This window comes from Seriola lalandi, unplaced genomic scaffold (assembly GCF_002814215.2).
Source record: "Seriola lalandi dorsalis isolate HSWRI2012SDOR001 ecotype SW California unplaced genomic scaffold, Sedor1 jcf7180002054582, whole genome shotgun sequence".
NCBI classification, from domain to species: Eukaryota; Metazoa; Chordata; class Actinopteri; order Carangiformes; family Carangidae; genus Seriola; species Seriola lalandi.
This window is the reverse complement of record NW_019525135.1, coordinates 1,128,791-1,156,632: the sequence shown is the minus strand read 5'-3', so window position 1 is coordinate 1,156,632 and position 27,842 is coordinate 1,128,791. Positions and strand designations below refer to the sequence as shown.

The 27,842-nt window shown below is 40.3% G+C and overlaps 1 protein-coding gene across 2 annotated transcripts in view; it reads left to right on the top strand.

Annotated features, from left to right (window-relative positions):
* The first annotated feature begins 6,448 nt into the window (after positions 1-6,448).
* Positions 6,449-27,842, top strand: part of dlc1 (DLC1 Rho GTPase activating protein) — an 80,442-nt gene continuing 59,048 nt past the window's right edge. Inside the window, exons 1-4 of one of the 2 annotated variants that reach the window (XM_087177174.1) lie at positions 6,449-7,050; positions 8,123-10,136; positions 14,531-14,665; positions 15,037-15,150. In XM_087177174.1, the coding sequence (XP_087033300.1) occupies positions 8,187-10,136; positions 14,531-14,665; positions 15,037-15,150 (2,199 nt within the window). In that variant the 5' untranslated portion in view covers positions 6,449-7,050; positions 8,123-8,186. Of the gene's footprint in view, positions 7,051-8,119; positions 10,137-14,530; positions 14,666-15,036; positions 15,151-27,842 lie in introns of both variants that reach the window. The other variant, XM_023418409.2, reaches the window with a different exon arrangement.

Sequence of the window (27,842 nt, the reverse complement as noted above, 5' to 3'; positions counted from 1 at the left end):
TTCATAACTTGACTCAAATGTTTGAGGTAGCATCTTTTCAAGGAGATATCACCCCTGCCTGTAGTTTTTCAAGAGGTTTCTGCTCCTCATAGTGAAGGTTTCCTGACCTGTAGACTTCCTGAGTGGGCTGGAATGCCTAACAGTTTCCTGCAGAAGAGGTGACTTGCTTTTTATTCTCCTCCAGCTCTTATTGCACTATAAATGTTTCTTCTGCATTGCATAGAAGACCAGGAGGGAAGGTAAATGTTTAACTGTAGTAAACTCATCCACTTTTTACTCTATGAAGGCACAGTTATATAGTTGTGCTTTTGAAGGTGCGGCCCGGACTGATGCATAATTTCTGCAGCTTTCAACCTTGTACATAACATTTTTTTAAACATTGTATTCCAGACAGACACACATGCACCTGATTAAAGCTATTATTGTGTCAGTATAGATTAAAAGCAAAACTTAGACGAAGGAAATACAGATCTTGCAGGACCAGAGCATATGATGAGCAGCTGATTGTGTCCGTATGTGAGAGAACAAGCACAGATGTTGGGAGGTTACATTTGGAACCAAAATGCAAACCAACATGGAGTGGAAACATAACTTGTTGAGAGGTCCCTCTCATCAAATGATGAAACAGTTCCTGGCCCTGCATCTCCTGACTCTTGGTCTCAAGTATGTCCTGCTGATGCTGCTGTGGCAACGGTGTCCAAGGACAACACATTTTCCTGGATCTCCACTGGAAGAGTCAATGCCAGCACAGCATATGTTCAGCAGAATCCTGGGTGGGGGGGTTATGTAGTACGTCACTATCTTGGCACTCACAGCGTCTGGTCCAAGCTCAAGAATCATTCCTCATAAACAAGACAAGAGGATAAATATTATGTGCCTATGTCCTCAGATACTTTCAAGATTCAAGCCGTTAGAAAATGTCAAGCATTGGAGGATGTGATGAATTCCAAAAAGCTCATATTTTGGGATTGTGATATTTTACTCACTTTTCAGTTTAACAGTAGGTTCTTTATGAATCACTCGACCTTTGTTGAAACAAACAAATCTTCCAAGACGAGCCATTGAAAACAAATACTGACATTTGTTCTCTCATCATGTGCTTATATGCTCAAGAAAAGTTGTGTAGATTTGTGTTGGTTAAATAACACTACAAGAGTTTGAATTTTGTTATAAAAATAAAAAAAGGGTTCAATGTAAATACGTGAACATTCCTGTACACGTTTTAAGGTTACAGAAGTGGGAGAATTTGCTCAGGTGCGGTTGGTTATAGGGTTATGGGCCATGTGTTTAAGCCAGAGTACACAAATGGATTCCAGCTGTTGTTGCCATCTATCCATGCCATGATCCATATGGAACTGTCTGTTTGAGATGCAGGTAGATTGCGTGAGCAGAACATAGACTGCATTTACTTTTCACAGTGTATCCCTGACTCTAACACTTAAACTCTTTTAAGAAACAGATCCTTTTTTTCCTTAATGAGGTGTATTTCCTGCTGAAACAGGATTTTTAAACTGCAAGCCAATTGGATATCTTTTAAGGAATGATAGGCTGTTTGATTTGGAAGGAGAGTCAAGTCAAATCAAATTATTTATAAAGCCCAAAATTACAATCACAACACCCTCAATTCTTGAATCCTCGAATTGGATAAAGAATAACTTCCCTTAAAAAACCTTTTTAATGGGGGAAAAATGAAAGCCAGACAGAGGAGAGGGGTTCATCGTCCAGGATGCGTGTACAGAGGGGACATTAGACAATAGTAAAAATGACGGTTGTGAAATTACAATATTAAGCAGAATGGCTGTATTAGTTGGATAGATTCTAAATATATATGATGAATATGGATCTAGGAAGACAAAGTCAAACAACTTTCAGCTGCCACCAAAAATTTCAGGACCTGGATCACACCACTTTCTCTGGACTACAAAGACCTGATAGGAGAACACAGTACACATCACATACCATTCCCAGATGCCATTCATATAGAGGGAGAAACACAAGAGGTGAGGTTGAGTCTCCTGTGGGACAAAGACCCAGATCCAAGACGTCTGGAATAAGACCAAAGGGAGGAAGGAGGGAGGTGGAGAAAGAGGCGAGAGTTCTTTAAAAGTTGTGATGGCTTTCTTAGTTGGAGGTTTTTGTTTATTCCTGCTTGTCCAGGGTGACTTCACCATAATAGATTCACTGTTCTTCAGGAGGGGAATTTTCTGGGAAATTGAAGTCTCCATTTCGTCAAGGTCTTGTTTGGAATAGGCTGTTTACATGTACATAAGTATCATATTTTCTAAAAGCCTGTATATAATAGGTGCACTGATTCAAGTTTTCTCAAAAGCAGGATAAGTGCTTCTCCAAATATTATTACTTTCCAAATGGCATATCGTGTTTACAAAAATTGGCTTATTAGTAACCTGAATATTAATAGGATATATAATGAAGGTCTTCCCCAGGGAATGGTTCTGGTGGTTTTGTATTAACATTATTATATTTGCTGATGTGAAGTATCATCCCTGATAGGCTTGACTAAATACTATCCAACACAAATGCAGGGACTGTGAATGATGTTTATCTCAGGATGTTTGTTTTCTAGTAAGAGCAATGACTTCTAAAGTGGCTATGTGACGCTGCTGGTCATTCAGACCAATTAACCAGGACTTAAGACTTCTAAAAAACAGAAAACAGATGGTACACAGTGAACACTGATGGGACTTTCTCAGTGTGTGAGACAGTATTTTCCACTGTCGTCATAAAGATATAAGGTCCAGATGACACAAGTCTCTATCTTCTGATTTGAAAAACCAAACAACTTACACACACACACACACACACACACACACACACACACACACACACACACACACACACTCTCACACACACACAAATATAATGTCCTCCCTTGTATCATGCACACACATACACACAGGGACCCTCTCACAAGAAGATTATTTTAGCCTGTTATGGTCTGTATCCTCAATAACTTGTACTTCCTGTTCCCACGGTAACAGTCACACTATAACCTATGATAAGTCGCCAAGGACCCCCTCAGTTTCTCCCACGACGACTTCTTGCGTTTAGACTCACACAAGCAAAGCGAGTTAAATCAACAGATGATTAATTTACTTACTTAATTTACTTTTTAATTAAGAGAGCAATGTAGCCCTCAACTGGCCTTTTACATGCATTTAAGCTGCATCATCTACCCTGGGATGTTTCATTCAAGAATATTGTGATTGCTCAAGTTCCCACCCAGGCCTCAAACACTGTTATTTAAACCGGCATGACTCTGGCCTTTTGAAAAAGGGAGTTAACCACAGGGCATAGCGAGTGACAGGAAAGGATTGCTAGGATCTTGGCGTGGTTTGTTGACGTTATTTTTAGAATGTCAGATGAGATTCTGGCATTTAGTTTAGTTTTCTTTTTAGTGTAAATGAACCCAAGATTCGTTTTTGTAAGTTCACATAACTACTAGGCAAGTACAGTAGAAAATAGTTATTTAAAGAAGCCTTAAAAAGGTTGCAACAAAATCTTCTCAAAGCAGTCTTTGTATATGCAAGGACTCAAAATGATTCAGTTATGGGAGGGACTGTTTTTTTTTTTTTGTTTTTTTTTCTCCAAGCGTCACCTACATTTTCCTACATGGGCAAACACTCTGTGTTCTTCAGTGCCCATGATTTAGGCTGGCTTATTTTTCCAATAATAAACTATATCAGTGAGGAATGTGAGGCTGTTTCCTTTGGGCCCTCACTGCTCCACTTAAGAAGCTTGAACAGTGGGGGATTATAGGGTGAATCATGAATAGGTCTTTCTTAACCATGTATGTGACCGCTCTAGACATGTGACCAATGATGCTGCATGCCTATGAGAATGTTCATGCTCGTCCTCTGTGATGTGGGACTTCGACAGAGTCTGGCATGTAATGATGATTCTTAAGGGCAAATAAATATTCACATTGTAAGAAATAGCTATATACATTAGACATACACAGATTACAGAATAGACTGCACTGCATACCCATCCACACAAAGCACCACAAATGTTTTAGTTCATATTATCTCGGAGAGTTTTTGTGAAGTCATAGTCAAACGTGAGGCTTGCATAATAAGTGGAAAGTTATTCTAAGAGTGAATCATTTTTAGCCATGCTCATGGCCTGACTCTAGGGAAGGCTATGTTGGTCCATCTCTCAGTAGGCGGACCACCACGATGGCCAAGGCTGAAATACAGCATCTCAATAACTTTATACAGACATTCAGGATTTCCAGGTAATGTATCCTGATGACTTCAGTGACCCCCCTAAGTTTTCCTCAAGTACCAATATGAGGTTGACCTTTGTGATTTTGAGTGAAATGTCTCAGCTATTGGATGGATTGTTGTTGAGTTGCCATGAATTTTGATAAACAAATTTAGGCCCCCTCATGTTGAATTGTAATAACATTGTTGATCACCTTATCCTTCCTCTAGTGCCACCATCATTTTACAACCAAATAAATGCAGTTAAGTTTATACATCGTTATCAACTTGAGCTGTACTTTCTTTGTAATGCTAATTAACAAATATTAGCACATTAACTTAGCTTCGATGGAGAACATGATAATGTTTTACCTGCTAAAATAAGCAAGTTAGTATTGCCATTGTCAGCATGTTAGCATGCCTGTTTTAACTCAAAGTACTGCTGTGCCTAGCAGTGTAGCATTCCCGTAAACTCTTACTCTTTTTCAAGCTTAATTTTGTTTTAATGCTCCAATTTTGATGCTTCAGCTTGCAGCTCACACAAAGCCACACATAGAAAGACGTTGCTGATGGGCATCTAGTCTCACATATGCTGATTGAACATGTGTTTGCACAACGTCACTGATGGATCAGATAGTGACGTAGACCAGTTGCCCTGTGGCCGTGCAGGATGGTCTGATTGGCAGGGGGGAGGCCTGGTCTTTTAAATTATAGGCTTGTGTTGGATGTCCACAGGAGGTAATGAGTGGATAGCCTGAGTCATGCTCTGTGTCGGCCTCTGCACTTCAATCATCAGCCATATCCACATGGAAGCTACTGTGACTGAAAAGATCTGCATTTCGTTACACTGCACTCGGCATAACCACAGAGCGCATCATGTGACATGCTGCAGAGGAGTTTTGTTGAACTTGGCTCCTTCCCCTTTGAGTATGACCATCTGTGTCCCTGGAGAGCCAACATTGACAGCAGTACACAGTTTCCCAGCAAGGCCCCCAAGAAAAGACTTATCTAGAGCCTCGCCTCACATCTGGATGACCCAGAGGTTATAGGCCAGGGTTGCAGTGGTGGTTGAAGGGGGCTTCATTCCAGTTTTCTCTTGTGCTTGGATTGTCCCTGTTGCTTTAGTGTTTTGCTCATTTTGTGCAGCTGACCTTGTTGACAAAAAATCATCTTGATAGATCTGGTCACAGCTTGAGTTTGTGTGAGGTAGGCTCCTTAACTATATGGAGTGCTTGGGTGACAAAAAAGAGAGTATATGAAGAGGTGTTACTGCCAGAGTGTGATTAATGTATGAAGTTCATTTTGGGTGGCTTGCAGGTCTTTGACTGGCAGGCTGTGCAAATGGAAATCTGTGGAAATATTCCGCTTGTTTTATAAACCCAGTCTCAATGGAAGTTTAAAGCCAAAATTTGCTGATTAACATTTGTCTTAAATGGTCTTGGTGACATCAAGTGTAAATATCTCTGGCTTTGCCTTTTCTTTCTGCTAGGTGCCTCTGACAAATGACTATATTAGGAAATGAATTGCTGGCATTTGGTTCCTTAAATGCTTTCGTCTCCTTTAAAACAAAGATATCAGATTCACAGCAAAGTTGTCTCCATTGTTAAACAACGTTTTCTCAGTGGTCATATTAGAAAAATGCACTCTTAAAGCATAGCTACAAAGATATCTCGCCTTGTATTTTCATTAGTGCCAGTGTGTTTGGTTAAGAATGCTTGTAGAGTTACAAGATGACAAATTATTTTTTTTTAAAAAGCATGCCTCAGATATAACTGCCTAAACATAAGAGCAATCTCTCTTGGCCCACAGCCAGAGGTCTTACGAGGCAGCCTGTCTGTTACTAATCAAAACCAACTGGTGGGAGCCTTGCCCAGCTTAGTGAAATAGCAAGCTGAGGAAAAATGAGGACAAAGTCCACCGAGAAGAGGAAAGAGACAAGTTTTGAAAGAAGAAGTCGAGAGAAGGTTTCTAAAATAGTGAAGAGAGAAAGTACATTGGAGGAGGGTGGGGTGAATAAATGCGTATAGTGTGTTGGGTGAGTTCTGAGACGGGGGATGGGGCTCCTAGGATGTGACTCAGACTCCCTGTCAAAACCAGCGGGGAGGGGAGCTGATGAGAAAAGGGATAGAACGGAGGAGAGAGGGGTGGAGTGGGGGAAAGAAAGCCCGGCCCCTCTTACACCACCCCGACTCTTTGGCATTCAGCGTCAGCAAAAACCCTAATGTGATCAAGATGGAAGTTGTCTATGGACTTTTCACTGCTCCCCGGCTTTCTGCCTGCCTTTGGCGGATTCACTGCCTGTCCGACAGTTTTACAGCGAAGATACTGACTAGAATCCAGAAAATGGCTTGCAGGAACCTAGACTAAGGACTGCTTACAAAATAAAGCATATGTCAAGTCACTTGGAAAGAGATGGATTCATGTTACCCAAACGTGGACGGATTGCTTTTGGTGGATGAATGAAAAGGCAACTTGCGAAACATCTCTGGATAACTGTACTCAATAGCAAAAGCTTGATCTGCAACCTATTTGTTGGATTATCACCTGGTGTTTATTTACTAAATATACATCTGCATGGATTATATAGTAAAAAAAAAACTGTGTCAACACTGGAGAATTTACAAGATTGCTTCTCCAACATGAAATATATGAAATGTATTGAGGTGTCAGTTTTTCTGTTGCTGGTTCGAGAGCAAGTTGAAGGAGCAACTGCTTTGGGACATTTTTTGTGACCTCCCTTACTGAACTAATAACCAGGTGCAAGTTCGTGCCAGAAGGTGCAGATGACAGTTGGTATCTCCCAGCTCTACCTCTGAGGAAACAAAAGGTGAAAAGGCAGAGAAAAACAAAGACAAAACACCTTTTCAAATTTTAAAATTGCTTTTGTTCTTTAAGAAACTGTTAAGAAGCAATTCAGTGAAATAATGTGGAAAATACTTTTCTTTACCACTGACTGTAGTTACATATGAATGGAAATATTGATATTGTAATGAAATAATATGATATAAAAACAGGTTTGTAGTTTCCACTAACTCACTGTAAAATACAGTAGGCATATCCAGGATTTCCTATCAACCTTTGTACCTATGCTTCTATAATGATTTTGGAATATAGCAGATATTCAGGTTGAGTTGAGTGCATCCTGCTGTACATTCTGACCTAGAACAACAGGAAAAAAAAACATAGGTCTGGAGCTTCACCCTATTCCTGTGATCCACACAATGTATGATGATAATTTTGGATTGCAGAGAACCAGCTGTTCAGGGACACTGACTAACATTTCAGTTTTAGTTTCCTTTAGCTACATCATTCGTTCATTTATGGGCGCATGTGGAGGTGCAGAATTACAGTTAAAAGTTATAAGTTAACCAATACCCTCAATTCTTTCTGACTAGTTTTGCACAGTTAGAATTAATGTATATTGAAGGTTGGCAGTATAAATTTGGCAAACTGGTATGGTTACAGTTCATTATTTAGAGATGTTAAAAAGTAAACAACATATACATTTATCTTGATGGCTATCTTGGTGTTTTAGAACCCACGCTGCATTTTTGTGCTTTGTTCCTGGACATTTCTTAACAAAGCCACATTAGGATCATTCAGTGTCGCTGGCATGCTCTAATGTGAACTTTGGGACAGCCCTGCAAGAGCCATGTTAGATTAGCATAACAGGGGTCCCTGTCATCTCATACAGACCCAGCTGAGTTTATACTTTCCAAAGAACTGTGAATGCAATACAATTACACCCCTCTTGAACTTCCACCCACTTCTACTAGCTATTTGCTTTAAAATTGAAATATTATTTACCATATTGTCATCTGCACATTCACTTTCTGTAGACGAGTAACTTGGAAACACAGGCTGGTTCTTATCCTCATTTCTCCTCTCGATTGCAGCAGATCGGGTTCTACCTTTTTGCCTGGGGTCAAAATCAGCTCTATGGGATAGCACTGGCTGTCCACCATGCTGGTAGCCATACGGAAAAGAAGCTGGGAGGAGCACGTGACTCACCCTTCAGGATTACAGTACAGCTATGATGATCTGGACTTAGTCTGTTGTCATGGAGTTGACAGTGAGGGGCCTTGGATGGGAGCAGGGGCTTCCAAACAAGGTCGACGGACAAGGTGTGCCTCTATGCCAGAGGGCTGCCATCAATTGTCCACAGAAGATCTGGGTCAGACACGTGAAGTTACAGCCTCTGTTGGGATTGATTATACTGAATCAGAACCGTTGAAGCTAAAGGAAAACAATGAAAAAGTTCTACTGGATTCACAGGAGGGGTCAGTTCATGGTCCTCATGAGTTGGTTGATGTTGACATTACCCAAAGTGTCTCTGAATCAGAGGATCTCCAAACTGCAAACATGGGGAATTCTGGAGAGTTTCACTGTAACTCAAACAGTGGGATGTGTAGTGCAAATATTTCTTGTCCAGCTGATAGCAGCAGTCACATTGAGAAAACTGTCAATAGTGAAGGTGAAGTTGCCACAGAGAGCAGCCAGAGCCACGACATCTGCAATGACGATAATGTCTTTAAAAGGCCACATATCTCTCGTGAAGAGCAACAATGCATCTCTATCTCTGCAAACAATGGGCTTCCACTGTCTGAATGTGCTGGTGAGCAGCCTGGCAAACTTCCAAATCATCAGGAAACAAAGGAGAGCCATACAGAGGGTTACAGCAGACCTCCTGAAATCTCTGAGGCCACACTAAACCGGTCCCCTGCTGCAGAACTGGAACCTCAAACTGACCTCCCAGATGTTGAGGAAGATAAGATTTCCACCTCTGAGCATGCTTGTGCAAATGTAAACCTACCTGTTGGTGTGCTTCACAGTTCAGTTGACATGATGGAGGGTGGTGATGTGATGTCACCGGCTGACAAAACTGTGGAACCAGTTTTGGCTTTAATGGTAGAAGACGAAAGGGACCAAGGAGTAAGTGAAAGCTGGAGCGCAATTTCTGCTGACAAGTCGGAGAGATTAAATGACCTAGAAACTCTAAATGAAAATACAGGACTTAAACATCACTCTGGAGACATTCGAGGAGGAGAGCAAGATCATCATGACTGCACTGGGGTATTGGATCAGCCTCATGGTTGTGAAATATCCTACCAGACTTTGTTGGAACAGCCTAATATTGAAATGACAGGGATGAACGGGCCTCATGGAGAGGAAAGTGCACAAGCAGGAAGCAGCAAGGAAACAGCAGAAGCCAGGTATGGGCCAATCACATCATCTGATATTTGTTTCAAAGGTCAATGTTGCTCTGTGACAGTTAACAGCAATGTGTCATGTGAGCAAGTGGATACTGGATATTCAGAAAAAGACCCCACACAGACAAACAGTACTCAGTGTGCAGACCAGTTTGTGGAAAGTCAACCAACAGAAGACATGGATGAAAGCTCAGTGTCCAAAGAGTTGGCTGTTTGTGAGGATCAAACCGCACGTCAGCAGTTGGAAACTAGTTGTTCAAAACTGGACACTATCCTAGAAGTTGGCTACATTGAGCCAGATGACACCCCAGTACTGGATCCTCAAAAGAACATTACCTTGAATGTCACCCAAAATCCAGATGTTCAGCACTCTCATACGGATGATAAATATGCAGTTGCTGAGCAGCACGCCCAAAACCTGCCATCTTCCTGTGCAGAGGTCAACCATGAGCTCTCACCAGAGAGAATCCATGGCAACCAAGCCTCTGGTCGTTACTTCAGTGAGTCACCTGCCTCTGAGGTGGCAGATGGTCAGAGGGAACACCACAGGCCGGGATCCACACTCTCTAGAATGGAGGAAACAAATGAAGCCGCACATACAGTCACTTACAGCGAAGCACACTTTGCCAGTCCAGTTTTAGATGGATCGAATGAGCCTGGAGATGTGAAAGAGGACAACGTGGTCAAAGTGCGCATGAGAAAGGTAAGGCTAAATATGATAGAGATGTAGAAAGGCTGCAGTGTGACATAACTAACATTTGTTGTGATTAGTTTTGTATTTGTTTCTGTGTAGTAATTGTGTTTCTGTTATATCAGCACCTCAAATGAAGTTCTTTCTTAAAGTGAACTCAGACTTACTGGGCATAAACAGCCTACAAATAATTTTTGTCCCACACTCTGGCAAGTGTCTAGGAAAACAATGACTTCACTCTCACATGCTTACAGATCTGTGAGTGGGGGGATCTGTGAAATGTTTTACTCTTTCTCAACCACTCATTGCAAAACAAGGTCCTATAAGGGCATGAGGACTATGAATGTAGAGGGGGTTGGAAGCTCAAGTAATCTCTAGGGTGGGGGTGGCTGAAACAGCTTTCTCCAGCAAATACTGTATTTTGTGCTATTTACACAGTGCTAGTCAGTGAGCTTGTAGGGTATAGTAAATTGCCAAAAACCTAATAAGCAGTCCATGAATTTGAGCTCAACGGAACAAAGCAAAGGCCAGAGAACTGACATAGAATTTATTAGTAGTTGCAGCGTTAGCCCTTTTGGAATGACAACAAGAAATCCATTATTTATGCCGCAGTATGCATTAAGCAGGCATGTTGTTTAGACAAGTACCATATTGTAGAAAGTTAAATTATGTTGATATGTTCTAGTTGAAGACGTTCACCCTCTTGTAAACAGCGACTCTTACAGATTTTAATATGAAAATCCTATGCTTGAGTTGTTTTCAGAGTTGTATCTTTGTACAGGTTTGGGGTCCTAGTTTTAGAGTGGGGTAACACCCTAATTTGTTTTGTGTTATATAAACATTTAATAAAAGCTGAATAACACTAAAGTAAAATAAAATATACAAATATAAGGAGATTTTTAAGTGTTTATAAATGTACAGTATTTGTCAACAATTAGTTCTCCGGTGAAGACATATTTTATATCATTAAAGCAGTTCTTTACATTATTGTCATTCATTCTCTGTTTATACACCAGCCTCTATATATTGATGTCCACCGGAGAAGTTATATTTGCGGACAAATATGTTAATAAACACTTATATCTGCTTACAACTACATTATAGTGTGTTATGGACCATTCATTATATGTTTATGGTGTGTACTGCTTATACATGCTACAATTGTTACTCAAATAAGTTGTTTGCTGAATATTGGTGATTTCACAAGAAGGTGAGACACTAAAGCACGCAGTTTTTAAAAAAAAAAATGTGACAGTATGCTGCATGGTGATGACTGTGGTAGTGTTTGGTCATGTTCACTTGTAGAAAAAGTGTTTTGAACTCTAATGTTTATCAGTGTGGCAGATCTGTATGTATCTACACAGATTATCTGCTAATGCAGACCAGCACAACCCCCCTAAAAATGAGCGAGTAATGTATGCAGCCATTCACAGTATTTGCATAATACATTATACACTGACGCTCTGGTTATGTCGATGTTCCTAAAAAAAACGTATGAGTTGTGTAATAGAAATTTTCATGTATTATCATTACATTATTTCAGCATGAACTACGTGTTTGCATAGAGACTGTGGAGGTCTTCTTAGTCATGACCAATGTTGATGTCACTCATATCAGCTGCCAAAAACGAGAGAGCACAGTCCAGTGCAGGGACATGGAAAACCGGTGCTGCACTTTATTACCACTGGATTTAATTTCAGTTTTATGATGACTTTAAACCTTTGTCCAAAAAACCTGGCTCCTGGAACTTAAAAAGAGGAGTTCAGCCATGAAAGTAGAAGGCGCCAAGTCAATCCATCTAGCATATGGTTATGGCTTATCTTCTCTTTGACTGCACCACAGGGTGTATTTACATTCTGTGTGAAGCCAGTTTATGAAGAAAATGTGCTTCATGAGGACAGAAAAGAAATTAGGCAGTAAAAATTAATATTAGTGTATCCCAAGGGAGGTAACATACAATATTTAATGTAAAGAAAAGGGAAAAAATGCTCTTGAATATCATGAATAAAATTACCGAACTGAAGTTATTATCTGTTCTTTGACAATGGCAGCAGCAATTGGGAATTATCCCTGACAAGATATTGTACTAACTAATGAAGATGTTCCCAGTGGACCATGTTATTGTTGCAGATTCAGTTTGTAAAATGAACCCATCTGGTTTGCATAATGGCTTGAGATTATTCTGATATTGGGCTTTGTTACTGTGTTTATTTGTTTTAGCAACAAGGTCTTATCCTGACCTCAGGGCCAAACTGGCTCAACAGCCATTTATCTAACAGTAGACAACTTGGCAACATCACCGTCTCAGTGCTCTTTCTTTTTCTCTTTCTGTCCTTATTTATTCACTTTTGGCTACCGTTTTTTGAATGATATACCCACATTAAACAGAGTGCATGTGCAGTGTTTTGATGCATAATTGTCTGCATGTTATGTTTAGCACGGCAGAGAAAGAGACCCTCAGTTTAATGGACAGGTCTGAGAAATGGGATGCAGGCCACCGAGTGTGAGGGGGGGTTTGAAAAAGAGAGCAAGGAAAGGGGAAGGAGGGGTCTAAGAGTTCAAACAGTGTGGGAACTGTCTCCCATCTCAAAAAAACAGGATGTTGAGAGGAATGCAACAGAAACCTCAAAAGATGGGAAAGAGAGAAAAGAAACCTTCTGAGAACACCCAAACCACCAGAATGCCCCCTAAAAAACTTTGCCTCTCTGAGGCGCCTGACATTGGACTGCACTTGTTTTTTACTCTGCTGTTTTGTGGTTGTTATTGCCATCTCGAGCCAGATGCTTTTGTTCATTCAGTGAGGCCTCGTAAAGATGTCATTGTTTTACCACGATACAATGTTTCATTGTGAAACTTTGCCAAAGAGACAGAACGTAACGATGTGTGCTGCTGCTAGCTAGGAATGCCAATGAAGGCATCAATGTGAGACATATTTCCATGACACACGTTGCCCTCGATGTCTATGTGCTCTCTCTGCAAACCCAATAGGAACTGCTTTTGACAGGCTAATTGGGCTCTAACTGGAAAATAAATGTAAGGGCATGTCATAAGACGTTATTAGGGATGCAGCTGGAAGCAAGTCGCAGGGCTGAGGCTGTAGCCTGTTTATCATGATGCAGATTTTTATCTGCGACCCATAAGCCTGTCAACAGCACACATTAGCATTAGTCACAACTCAGCTCTTATGAATGTTGTCATCTGTACACACCCATTGTAAACTTAACTCAAACAAGATTAAGCCACATTAGCAACTTCGCAGGACATGTGTATGATGTGTATTATTGTGTAAGTATTTTATTCATCCTTCTTAACCCGATGAGATTTCTCTTCATTGTATCACACAGTGGCAGCACATGAAAACAAGGCTCACATTCACATGTTAACATTCCTCTGTACCTTTACAGAAATGTACAGTCACAGTGGCTGTGTCCCATGAGCTCAGCCTCATGAAGTGTTTAAACAGGGTCTGTTAGAGCATATTGTAACAAAGTTCGTTTGTGACTAATGAGCGAGCCTTGTGATGTAATTTCTTGGGGGTCCTCTTGGGAGAGAAGCTCAGACAGAGAGCCACACCCGGAGCCAGGATAAAAGACATGCAGAAGGAAATGAAAACATTTACTGTGTTTAGAACTGCAGAGAGGGATTTTAAAAGTTTTTGAACTTGTAACAAGGGCTTATATCGTTTCAAACAAAACAGCACTGAGGGATAACAGAGGACTGAGTGATATGTGGGGTGTGAAGGTGGGCTGGAGGGTTTCTCATTTAGCTTGTTTTACTGGAAAAACACCACCTGAGGTCAGTATGAGACTTGTTATCGCAGTGCGTGGATGGATAGTTTAACAGTGCATATTGGAGGACTAATGGGAAAATATTTAAATTCTTAAAGTCATATGATGAAAGAATTGACCAGAGATGTTACAAAAGGTATGCACAGGATGCACCAAGAACTGTAGGATGGGTTGAGACAAGATTATAATGATGACATTCTTGTGTCTTGCTGCAAGCAGGTGATAATAATCTTTAAAATGTATGACTTCATTACTGATTAAATGATGGAGGTAGTCACCTGTAGTCACCTTCTACAAAATGTATATGAGAGAAAAATAGACTAGCAAAGCAGCTATCCCTAATGTTTAAAATGTAGCCTGAACTGGAATGACTGCAAATAGATGCAGTCTTAAATACTGATTTATTAGTGGTTAGATGACTGCACCACATGAAACACATTATCATCAGAAGAAGAACTTCAAATGGCCCTTGTTCAGATCAAGTAGGAAGTTGATTTTGGTATATTCAAGTTATTTAAGTTTTGCCATCTTCACTTATCTATAATGATATAATCTGCTACATTTATGAGGTCAGTCCAATGGTGATATTTTTTTTCTTTTATTTGTTTCTTTATTCAGCGTGAGCATGCTCGACTGGACTCAATGGTGTTGCTGCTAATGAAGCTGGACCAGTTAGACCAGGAAATTGAGAATGCCCTCAGTGCCACTTCCTCCATGGGCAGCAACCCTGCCCTTCATCGACGACAACACCTGGTACACACCTGCATGTAGTTTCTACTGCACACCAGAAATTAACCTTCACTTATAGCTGTATGTTCTATGTACTGCATCTTTTGGATTCAGATAGAAACTTCAAGTATTCAAATATTCACAACAAGTATTCGTTCCTTCATTCATTCATTTTTTCCCCTCACCAAAGTAAACTTGTTTGTCCCACAATGGCCACTAGGGAGCATCATTCATTTGCCTCTTTGCACCAACACTGATAAACTGTTTTGGGTATTTTGCATTTACAAAACTTTTCTTGATCATCTTTAAAGAAATACTGAAATGTTAGAGGAAAACATTATTTTTAGTGCAGCATGTAAGTCTTATATTACCATCTCTGTCTTTTACATGTGCAGGAGTTGGATTTAGGATCTGTACCAGCAGCATCACAAAACCCTCCACATCCACATGTTCCTGCTGCTTCCTCTTCAGGATCTGCACTTGCCCTTGGAGCAAAACCTAAGAGTGGGGTAAGTCCGGGGCAATGTATCATATCCTATCATATAATTAGCAAGACATGAGGTGAAAAAAACATGGAAAAATTGCATTTGTTAGAATCTGGTGAGCTTGAAACAGTCATTAGCTTTTCATACCAAAATATCAAGAGCATTTGTTTAGAGACGCCTGAACTCGCTACACGCATGTACACATACACACACACACACACACACACACACACACACACACACAGACACACACACACGATCTACCACCATTACCATACGTACCATTTCTCACTATCATTCTTTACTCCCTTTTTAGCTGCTCCTTCATGTTTCAATTTTTAACCTTTTGAAAACTGAAATTGTTTGGTTTGTGTCTCTACATCTTAAAAGCATGGAGGTTATTTATACAATATTCACAGCCTTTTCAAACTATCCTACATATTACAGGAATTATCAACTGTGCTAAAACTAGACCTTCAAATTGATTTGGATGATTTTAAGACATTGAAATGTTGATTGTACATAGTTGTGGCAGTTTATAGTGGTTTCTGGTTTTTTTTTGTGTGTCCATGATAGACCAATTAAAATTGTTTTCATGGTTTTCAGATTTGCATAGAGCTACTGTTCAGCAACTTTTTAATGTGGCCTGTATAGTACTCTTTTCTCTTGGGATGTAGTTATTTAAACAAAAGTTTAAATAAAAACAGCAAACACAGAGGGCGCACACAGACACACATACTCAAAGTGAATTTCCCAATTGTAGGAATGTCCCCCAGCACTTAGGGTTTAGCCAAGCAGACGTTAAACCTCTATAATTAGCTGGTTCCAAACATCTAGACCCCTTCGCCCCAACAAAGGGGTCAGAAGGGGGGTCTGGGAGGTGAAAAGCCAGGGCAAGGGGGAGGAAGGGGGGACACGCTTTAAGTGAGACATGCGTCTTCATACCCCTTGCTTGCTCACTTAATGACTTTGTCAGCCTTGCTGTGCCATTGCCTTCAGAACGAGGGTAAAGTGAACAAGGCCGGTAGCCAGGGGACTGAGCACTCAAGCAACCTTTTACAATTCAATAGTTTGAATGGAATCGTAAAAAAATACCTGATGTTGAGACACTTTATCTCAAGATAAAGTGATGATAACACTAAATTTCAGATAGGATGTTTCTGTTGTATAACAGTCCTCTTATCTAGCTAGAACGAAACACTACAACCTGTGGAAACATGAGAATTCCTTGACAAAAAGGACATCTCACATTCCTGAATTATCTCTCTCAATTCCTTCTTGACATTGCTTTGTCTTGTTGCACGTCACAACTTTTCTGCCGTCACACAAAAGAGGAACATTTCTTGGTTAATTCAACTGGTACAGATCAACATGAACATACTCTATGATGTGTGATGTATTATGTCTGTGGCCAACTGTTTCCACAATCTCCATTCCTGCAGTAACCCAAGGTAACTCACTAAGCTTGGGTAAACACTTCTTTCACTGCACCTAATAGGAGCCTTTTACAGTGGAGGCCCCCAAGGGGTGATTGATTGAGGCCAAACAGATGATGACTTCATGAAGGGGATTCTCAGTGGTTAATAGTTGTAGGGGTCTGCTGAGTCCTTTCAGACTTAAAGTTTTGTGACGCCCACTTAATCTTTTTAGGTAGACAATGCAAATCCTTTAAATGATGTAAACACAAGGCAGATGTGAAGGCAGAAGAACCAGGGCTGAGGTTAAAGCTATAATTCAACCAGACATCACAGTTGTGTTTTGCATGACAAGAAGTTGATATTAAAAATACAACACGCATAATATGATAGATTATTCAAGCAAAGAATAAATACTATTGTTTGTTATTATATAAGAATACTACTCAGTTCTAAATAACAGGAAAGGCTGAGTATAGTGCCAGCATTTTATCATCCGTGTGTAACCTTTGGTTCCCTAAGATGTAAATGTAACCTCACATTATAATGTGAAATAATCTTGTCCTTTCTGTATTAGTATTAGCCATTATGCTGCACCCCGAATGTTAATTCTTTTGATTATTATAGATTATACATGGGTAGACTCAATTACCAGAACTGCTTAAAGTTGAACAATTACACCAACACAATCTTCAGCCTCAAAATTACTATCAAGTTTAATCAACACTTCTCTGACACAGAGTCGACAAATACAGAACATTAAGAATTTATTGAAGGCCTTTTGGATTATATTATGTTGGAAGGTGTCCTTTTTACTTTGGTCACCCCATATGCAGTGAATACACACATCGTAAAAGATTAAGTCATACATTTAAAACATACCTTGTGCTTTGTACAAGGTACTTTACAGGATAAGGTTGAGACTATACAATATATAGAGAGAAACCCAACAGTTTCCACAAAGCATTTGCATATGTTGTCTTGAACATGTCTTGACATCAATCTTAACAAGAAGGTATTTGCACAGGATAGCACACAACATATATCTTTTTGGCAAGCCAGTGATGACTAAAACTATTTTAAAGATATATTAACACAGAAATTGCTACAGACTCTGTAATTAATCAGTCAATGCAGTCAACATAAACAGAGTCATATGTGGAGCTATTACAACACGACCTTGATATTGTATATGTATAGTACCAAGATGAATATCTCCCTGCTCCCTGGAAGGTCAGTGAGACGTTCAAATTTTCTGGAAATACAGTCACTTTATTACACTATCAATTGATCCTGGCCAAATCATTTTGTGTTCACTAAGTCTTCATTGTTCCATTGAAAAGTAAGTCTGTCCTCTAGACTACCAAGAAATCAGTGAGAGTTCTGTAAAACAAAACCAAGCAAATCTACCAGTGTGAATGGCTTCAGACTATCAGCTTGGCCAACAGTACCTATGGGGAAGTCACTGTCAGCGCTTGTAACGTTGGCCAGGGAAAGGAAAGATGCTTCCTGGGGTTGGGGGAGAGGGTAGTAATTGTGAAATGGAAGAAGTTTGGAATCATCAGGACTCATCCTTGAGTTGGCTGTCTGAGTAACCAGGCTAGAAGGGCTGTAGTCAAAGAGAACCCAATGGTCACTCACCAGAGCTTCAGAAGTCCTCTGCAGAGGCCTTTCAATCAGGCCTTTATGGTAGAGTGGCTAGACTCAGTCCAGGAGGAAAAAGATCTTCTGTTCTGATGAGACAAAAACTGAACCCTTTGGACAGAACTTTGACTATCTGGCAAACGGCAGGCACTTCTCAACTCCTGGCTAATACCATCCTCATGATGAAGGATGGTGAATGCAGCCAAATACAGAGAGGTCCTTAAAGAAAACTTGCTCCAGAGTGCATGAGACCTGAGACTGGGGCCATGGTTCACCTTTTAGTATGACAATCACCCGAGCATGCAGCCAGGAAAGTGCTGGACTGGCTTCAGGACAGGTCTCTGTCTGTCCTTGAGTGATACAGCCAAAGCCCAGACTTAAACCCCACAGGACATCTGTGGAGAAACAAGATAGCAGTTCACAGGCGCTTCCTGTGCAATCTGACAAAGCTTAAGACGATCTGCCAGGGAGGATGGGATGAACTGCCCAAATCCGGGAGTGCAAAGCTCGTGGAGACATACCCAAGAAGACTTGAAGCTGTAATTTTATTTTGTAAAAGCTGTTAGAGGGGCTTATACAAAATACTGAATAAGGGGTCTGAATACTTTTGTAAATTAGATATTTCAGCAAATCAGGAAAGATTTCTAAAAACAAGTTTTCACTTGGTCATTATGGATTATTGAGTGTAGATTTATGGGCAAAAATCCACATATCCATTTGAAATAAAAATATGCATCACAGTAAAGTGTACAAAAAGAAGAGATGTTTGAATACTTTCCACTATAGTTGTTGTTAAAATGATGCATGCGTGCGTGCGTGTGTGTGTACATATTTTGATATCAGTTATGATTGTAGAGCCTGTGTGAACTGTGAAGTGTTTATCATTGTGCATTTACATTCCTTCCATCTTGTGGTGGGTTATGCAAGAGGTATTTGTTATTACTGTGCACCTGACACCTTCTGGCATTTAGTGTCACACTTTGGTGTGATTGTTCCAAGCACATACTCATGCTGTCTTTTATGTAACCATCATAAATGTTGGTACGTGGCTGTGTACAATGGTGATGAGAAGACATTCACTTGGCATATACACTATCATTCACTCACTGCTGTGGATAAGACATTGGGTTCAAGTGAATAGATTGTTGGCTCCTTGTAGCTTAGTTGGTGGCTATTGTTAGCCTCCAGCAGGTGGCTGTTATTCTTGCATCGAATGTGGGGCTCATGTCTAGCGGATGTTGTGCCACAGCAGGTGTTTTTTTCTTATGGTGGAACTGCTATTCTTTGCCCACAGTGTTTTTGTTGGCAGGTTTCTATTACTTACTTAGTGTAGCAGGTGTCTCACAATGTTGTTTGGCTTACATTGTTGTGTTGCAACAGGTGGGTTTTATTTGGTTTATTGACTTATGTGTATCCACTGATTTGGCCATATATTATATTTAAGGCTGCAACTCACAATTGGGTTCATTATCTGCTGATTAATTTTTAAATTTTTTGACTCATTTGGTCTATAACATTTCAAACAATACGGCTCAAGGTGACGGCTTCAAATGTCTTTTTTTGTCAGATGAAGAAAAGTAGAAAATATTCGCACTGCTGAAACCAAATCTGAAACCAATGAATGATTGTTATAAATATTTAAAGAATTTTTATTATTGCAGTGTTAGCCTTAATAAGTGTTATCAGTATGACAAACTTAAGTTATGCATGGTGCGATAGCCCCTTGTTATGTGACTCCATTTTTAGAGCTCTGTGGCTGCAGAGGATGTGCCAAGCCACAGAGGCGGGTGGAGGCTGCTGACCCCTGACCACCTTCCTCTGAATGTTACAGTCGGAAACAACATATCAGTCACCTTCAGCTCTTAGCGTTCCCACCAGCAAGACATATACTCAGAATCCCCTAAAGACCTCAGTTTCTGAATGAGGCTCAGAGCATGGATTTCTGTTAAATTTAGCACAGGGGCGTTTTTACATGTCATGCATATGGTGACAGGGAGGTCTCTGCCCTATACCAGCCCTCGTCCTCTCCGTCTTTGGTAAACATTCCATAACAGGGCAACCTTTAACCCTTTGTTTGGATCTGTATTCTGTCTCCACGGCAACAGTGATACAAACACAACTTCTGTCATCTCTTTTGGTGGTTCAGCCGCAGTGTGACACTGAATTCAGAAGTGAATCTCTGAAGTTTCCATGTCTGGATTCTAGGGATTTTCTGGGAGATGATTGATTAAGAGGTATTTTTATTTTAGAAAGACGGAAAGACTTTATTCCCTGTCACTTGGTTATGTATGTACATAGCTCTTTATCTGTCTGTGCTTTGGTGGACAATAGAAGTGCTGTGGTTTGCGTGCTAAGGTCACTAGCAGATCTCTGCTCTGTCCTTCCTCTGTGTTCCGCTTTGGCAGCCTCACAGTCCCCCAACATCCTCTATCCAAACCACACCTTCCCAATGACCCACTCGGATAAAAGACTAAAAATTTTGCTAGTTTTACTCCCTTTCGTTTATTTATACATTTGCGCCCACTCTCTCATTCCCATCCTTGGTCAATCGTCAACACCATGTGCAGCAGGCATAATTATGTTTGCCTACATTCCACCCACATATTTGGCTTAAAGACTGTAGTAGGCCATAATGAGTCAGCGAGCTATGAAACCAACCGCCATTCAGTCTGACAAGGGGTGCCAGTAGTGGCTCTGGTCATGGCCACGCTAGCCGCTTTGTGTGGTGTCATTGTCCCCAAGGTCACTCCTCTGCTGAGCACAGCTGTAACAAGGAGACAAACACAGACCTGCTGTGATTTTAAAAAAGAGGGTAAGAAAAAAAGAAAAGGCTTGTGTTTGGAGCAGGATGTGGAAAATGAACTCCTCCTCCACTCCCTCAAGGAAATCTTGTTTTTCCTGTCGACTCAAGGCTATAGCCTTTGCATAAAGCACTCCAAGAACAGAGGAGAGAAGGATATACTGAATAAATATATTTCTCTTTTTTTGCTGTTGGCAGAGAATCAGCAGAAAACAAAATCAAAAACAAAGCAGAGCACACAGCCAAAACACGCTGTAATGAAATGTTTTGAAATTGTCCACATGTATCAGCGTGACTCATTGTGTGTACTGAAAATTTTGTCAAAATGGATTTGGGCTCTGATATGCTTAATTGTTTCGCAGAATGAATTTTCTGTGTTAGCATCTTTGTGGAAGGCAAGTGTCACATTAATCTTCATGTCTACACCCTGTGCTCATTGGCAACTCTCTCTGTATTTGTTTTTATGACAACTTTCTGTGTCATGCCGCCTAAATCACATCAACTTAATCACCAGTGAGATTTATTGACTCCATATGGTTTTTGGTACTTTTTTTTTTTACTTAGATGAATCGCACTTTGTCATCCAGCTCGAAAACATCACTCCACTGTGTTTGTTGCTGGCGAGTATTAGTTGATACTATTATAGGCACGCACTGACTCAATGAAGCGAAACGCACACCTTTTATGCAAAGGAGAGAGTAAAAAAGTGCAGAGAATAGTTGTAGGATGATGGTACTTGTTAACTGTAAATCTTAGGGATGACTGAAAAATACAGGCATCTGGAAACACCCCTGCAGCCCGCTGATAATGAAGAGCCATAAATCACATAACAAACAAACTGGATGCACTTTGACAAACACACACACACACATATTCACAGATGCTGAAACATGTACACAGGAATGCATTGTAAAACCAGGTGCAACAATTATTCAGGCTTGTGGCTCAGGGTTTTAATTGTGTGTTTCCATCAATGTTTGCCTTGAAGTTACATTACCTCAGCCAAAATACACCTTGCGTGAGTGTCTTGCCCAATTAATCGTCAGTTTTAATGTCTAAGGAATGTGGCCTACTCCTTAAAGATGTTTGTTTTTCATTCTTTATTGTGGCATTTCAAAACCGTACCTGTGCATGACGTGTGTTTACTGTAAAGTTACCCAGAGTTCAATGCTCTGCTGACTCGGTTTAGTCAAATGCAATACTCTCCAAAGAACTTAGTCAAGACTATGCATTCCTCAGCAAATGATTCAAAACTATGACCCAGCAAGGTCTCGCCCACTGGTCCTTCTGGTAAGTCAATAAGCTGTGTGTCTGCCACAGGACCACTGTGGGGCCACCACAGTCTTCTACATGGGACAGTCTAATCCCTGGGGGTTGTTAACCCACTCTGCTTTCTCCCAAAAATGTCAGCAACTAATCCACAGGCGAGCATTAACTTTGGTCCATAAGCCACAAAATCAACGTGATAAGCGAGAACAGGTGACACATTTTGTCTCTTAATCAGTCTAATAAGTGGGCAGCGGTGTTTTTGTTATTTGTTTCCAAACATGTTACTTTTAGCTACTTGCTAACATAATAAAGACAAGCCTGTTTTTGCCAGAATAATCTTTAATGGTCAATGTATTGATGAGTGGGTCAATATGTGTACTTTTTTGCTTATATGTTTGTGTGCAGAGAGAATCAAAAGAGGCAGGAAAAGAATCTTGAAACCAAGACACTTCGAATAGCAGATATATGATTGATGATGACTTTTTCCAACACCAGTACTTCTCTTGCGAGTACCGTGCTTCTTCTTTACTCATTTTAAAGTATATACAAAAATCCATTCATCATTTCATCCACACCTTGCAGTAGTTTGTTATTTTTTTGTTTGCTAGATAAACCAGTCTGCTTGCACTGTGCAGGCAAAGTACTATACATGTGAAACCAGCGACCAAAAATCTTTTTAAATTGGGATAAATGGTGTTACTGACAAGCAGGATAATCCCCTTTAAACTGAACCATAGTTGGTTTATTTCATTTTATTAAATCCACTGCAGTATGAGTAATCTGAATATTGCGGTGTCAATATTCTTATTCTTATTTCAACCTGCCAGATGTATGAGGAGGATTCTTTTGAATTTTTCAGTTTCCCCACTGTAATTGCAGATTGCATTTTGTTTTATTCATTAAAAGTGAAGCATTTGTCATGATTTATAAATCAAAACATAAAGTCCCAAACAACATCCTCAGACTTTGGCTAAGGCTAATGTTTTCTAAAGACAAACTGTTTTCATGTATGCACAAGTATCATCAGTAGTACCAGGATAATCCACCTGTAAGAATGACCTGAGAAGTTGAATTTGGGGACCGTTTAATCTGCCTTTTGGGAGGAACAGTCAGACAAGTTAAGAGTTACTGTCTCATCCGGTGATGGATTCCAAGGGCCAGTCAACAATTCACAGTTTATGCTCCAGGGGCCCAGCACTAAATCCCACCAGACACTGCCTGAAACCAGAAGCCTGTTGCTTTGGCGTACTCTTGTAAACAAAGGAAAATGTGTGTATCTGTATGTGTGTGTGCATATCACCCCATACAGAACATGTCTCATGACTCAAGGCTGAATGAGAGAACGAGGCCTCAGCTATTTATCTGTGCGTATGTACAGTATGTGTGTGTGAGTGAGTGCACAGTGTGTATGGTAAAATCATTAAACTCCTTACACAACTGAAGACTGAAATTGCACCCATTCACCTGGGCTTTTAGTGCTGTACAAGATGTCAGTGCATGTTACTGAGACGTTTTTTAGAGTGTCACCAATTTTGTTCAGAGCTGTTTTCTTTTCAAATAGCTGTTAAATCTGGCTGTTAAATAAACATCTGGACACTAATATACCTCCTATGCAGGAAATGTTCCAACGCATCATTACACCAAGTCCTCGCATCACTTCCTGTTGACACACTCCAAGTGTGACATATGGAAACTATTAAAATGTGGAAAGGGGATGTGGGGGAGAGAATATGAGGGGTAGTGGGGGTTAGACTGAAGGAGAAGGCTAAAATGAAATTGTTTCCCACGTTTCCCTGCATACGTGCACCCAGGGGTCGACAGAGCATGGAGAAAAAATTCCTTTACAAGTGCAGGGCAGAAAGAGCACATTCGTGCTAGTCAAAAAACAGAAATGAGCTCCAGATAACATCTCCAAAGGCCCTGGACAGGCATACACGTGCGCGCACACACACACACACACACACACACACACACACAGTCCGTCTTCTCTCTATCACAAATAGCTACCTTATACATTTAGTGCTGGAGCCGCCAGCTTACATGACCATAAGCCATCTGCACCAATTTAGCCATTTGTGTTAAGTGGTGGAGAAAAAGGTTTGGGTTAGCTTGAGCCCCCTAATCCTTGGTCAGCACAGATCATGGGTGGTCACACACACACTCTCTCTCTCTCTCTCTCAAAAACACACATACTGCAGCTGCATTGCAGGAGGGGGCTGGGGTTGAGAGAGGCAAAGCGAACTGCTCAGGTTAGGTGTGCAAGCGCTACATGCCAGTGGCTTGCTTAACATCTCTAACTCACTCACACAGAAAAGCTTGTGCATATTGCCACACAAGCAGGATCCATTACTGTAAAACAACATATTATTCGTTACAACAGTTTTCAGTCAGAACGAACTTATGCTGTGCAGCAAAACATTGTTCAAACCCTCAGAACGGTTTAAATTTTAGAGGAGATCCCAAAGATAACTAAATTTGGCTGTAATGTGGCTAAAATGATGCCCAAGACATGAAGAATATTTCCATCTGAGGGAATGGTAAAGCTGAAATGAGGAAAAAGAGAGAGAGGAATATGACATTGCAATCAATAAAAAGGATTTTGTAGTATATACAGTAGAAATTTCAAAGAATACCCAGCCCTACTTGTTAATTTCAACACTTCTCAAGATAGATAGATAGATAGATAGATACTTTATTTATCCCCTAGGGGAAATTTGTTCAAACATCACAATAAGTGATCTGAATTATCATGGTGTGTCACTGATGTCCATTGTTAAAACCAGCCAAGTATTTTCACCAAGAAAAAGTCAACTTTTTCCTCAAAGATTTCTGAAACAACAACTCTTTCTGTTGGTAATAGTAAAATCCTCCTAAAACAGACACAGTTTGTGGGAAAACTTACTTGACTAAGCGTCTGGCTATAGTAATGACAATAATGACCCTACAGTGGCTAATCATGCAGGCACACATGCTTGTAGGCCCCTACACACATACACACATGTGTAAAGCAAACACATACCATACCCCCTGTGCCCCCACACAACCCACTTCCAGTAAATTAGTGGCAGTAAATGAGGCAGCTGATGCTTGTGTGCTGTGCAGACTACAGCTCTCCAGTGGACACCTGACACGGCCCGTACAACCCCATACTGGGACAACCTGCACTGTGGCATGCCAGGGGGAACACAGGCAAACATGGGGAAAATATGTGACCGTGGTGCTATGAAAACACTGGTACTTACTGGTACCCATTCATTCACATTCTTGTTAGGCTCCGTGGTCTCACACTCACATTTATTCAACTGTAATTGCTATTATGAGGGAAAACACAGCATTGTGTGAAGGTGAGATTTACACTGCGTGTAAGTGACTTCATGGGTCATTGACAGGAACCCGTGGTGTGGTGTTTACACAATAGGAAGGGCGCACACTGGTGAACTGAAATGTCTTGTTAGTGGTAAGCAGACCTCCCATATTGATTCCGTTATTCAGGGCCATTCTCTCTGCGAGTAAATACAGAAAGTTATTTAACACCCCTGTGCTTCAATATAAAGTTAAAAATCTTTACCACATATCCACTAAATGCAACATATTGTGTGATGCTATTTTTTAAAGTATCACAGCAGAATTAAAACAAAAAGCTGGTGTTATTTTATATTTTTCTTTATGACAACAAATCCTATGAAAAGCCTTGATATTTTTCAACTTTCCTAATTTGTCTTTGACTCTCAGTCCCAAACCCATTGTTTCCAACGGAAGATGTAAATCTCTTGTCCCAGATGGATAGTTTCATTTTTTGCTGGACCGCAACATTAGAGCCAGCCCTATAAATGTGAATGTCACTGACTGATTGACTGAGTGATGAAGTTACAGAATTAGTCAGCCGCATGCCACATGACTGAGTGATAAGGTTATACCATCCACGAGTGTTGGAGTTTCCCCATTGGTCGTTGCTCTTTCAAAACGATTTAAGCAAACAAGCGGTGTTGACAACTTAGTGCTTTTGTCGCTAGATTTACTGACTTTTCAGACCCCTTGAGCAATGTTATTTTATTTCATTTTATTTTATTTTGTTTTATTTTTTCAAATTTAGCAACTTTTTGGACAAACCTTAGCTGCTTTTTGTTGAAGACAGTTGTCGAATGTGAGGTCGAACTTTCCCTCCACAGGGTGGACAGGGCATCATGGCAGCTGACGTGAATGGGCTTCTAAATTTCTCTCTGAGTGATCATTTTACAAGTAAATATAGCCGACTTGTATATTCAGTGATTTTGTCAGACAATGTTGCAGTTATAAAGTCAGGATTTTAGCAGTGCAGAGCAGCAGATTGGCTTGAAAGTCACTGCTGGTTAACATGTACGCTCAATGGGCCACATTTCAGTGACTATTTCATACTTGTTCTGTTGTCATAAATGAGAACAGCTTTATTGGGAATTTGCCTGTATTAAAACGCTGTATATGTGGGCATAGAGTGGGAGAGAAGCAAACATATAAAGGGCTGAAACCAGCTGAAATTAGGCAGAATGCAAGTAGGACGCGGTCCAGCTTTATACTAGGTTTTGAACTAGTCTTCTTAAAAAAGTAATTTCTAAAAACAGGTGGGCACTGTAGTTATTAACAAATGTTATTCCATAGGAGTAAATAGTGGATTTGTTCAGGCAGTATGTTCACATGTGAAATACTACACTGAGCTATTGAGTATTTATGTAAACAGGGCAGTGTTTGTATAAAAAAACTATAGTGCCTGTATCGTAAGGAAGGAACACAAGTGTGTTCATGTTCAAATAAGGTGAAATAAAAACAAAATAGTGGAGGTCTTTCAGTTTAAGTGCTTGTAAAAAAAAACAAAAACAAAAACAAAACCGGCTGTTACTGTTGTCTTGGCTGAGTCTAACACCATGCACAGTTTTTCGCACACAGGGGCAACACAGCGACCACACTGCTGTGACTGAAAAAGCAGAGCTAATATTACTTGAGTCCAACAGCTGAAACAGCACTGAATATAAATCTATCTCTGATTTCACCTCACTGTTGTTGTTCTGTTTGTGCTGGTGATTTAGTGACAGTGGAGTGAGTGGGAGTCTTCGGCTGTGGCTTGTCCTTGGTGTCTTTCTGAGGTCATTAATGTGCAATAAATTGTAAAGCTATTAGTCCAGAGGGAATTTTACCCACTATGTGTTTGAAATGATTAAATGCTGCTTCAGCCCACACATTCATATTCACAACCACAATAATACCATAAGCACAAATACATGTTCACACACTTATACACACACATGTATGAAGGAATCCTCGGCAGACATGCCTCTAGTGATGGACTTGGATTTTAGATAAAGTATGTATGTGTAGACAGCTCAACCACTGGATACTAAAAAATCTGAGTAAGACAGATTGAGACCAAGACAACACTTTATCCAGCGTTAATCATCCAACATGCTAGCAAAAACAACCCCGCCTATGAGAGCAGGCATTGTATTCTCTCTCCAGACCAGACTTTGTCACACCTGTGGTGCTTCATCATAAATTATAACAGCTCCCTTGATGGACCTAAAGTGACATTTTTGCTTATAATGATTCATTCTGTTTCT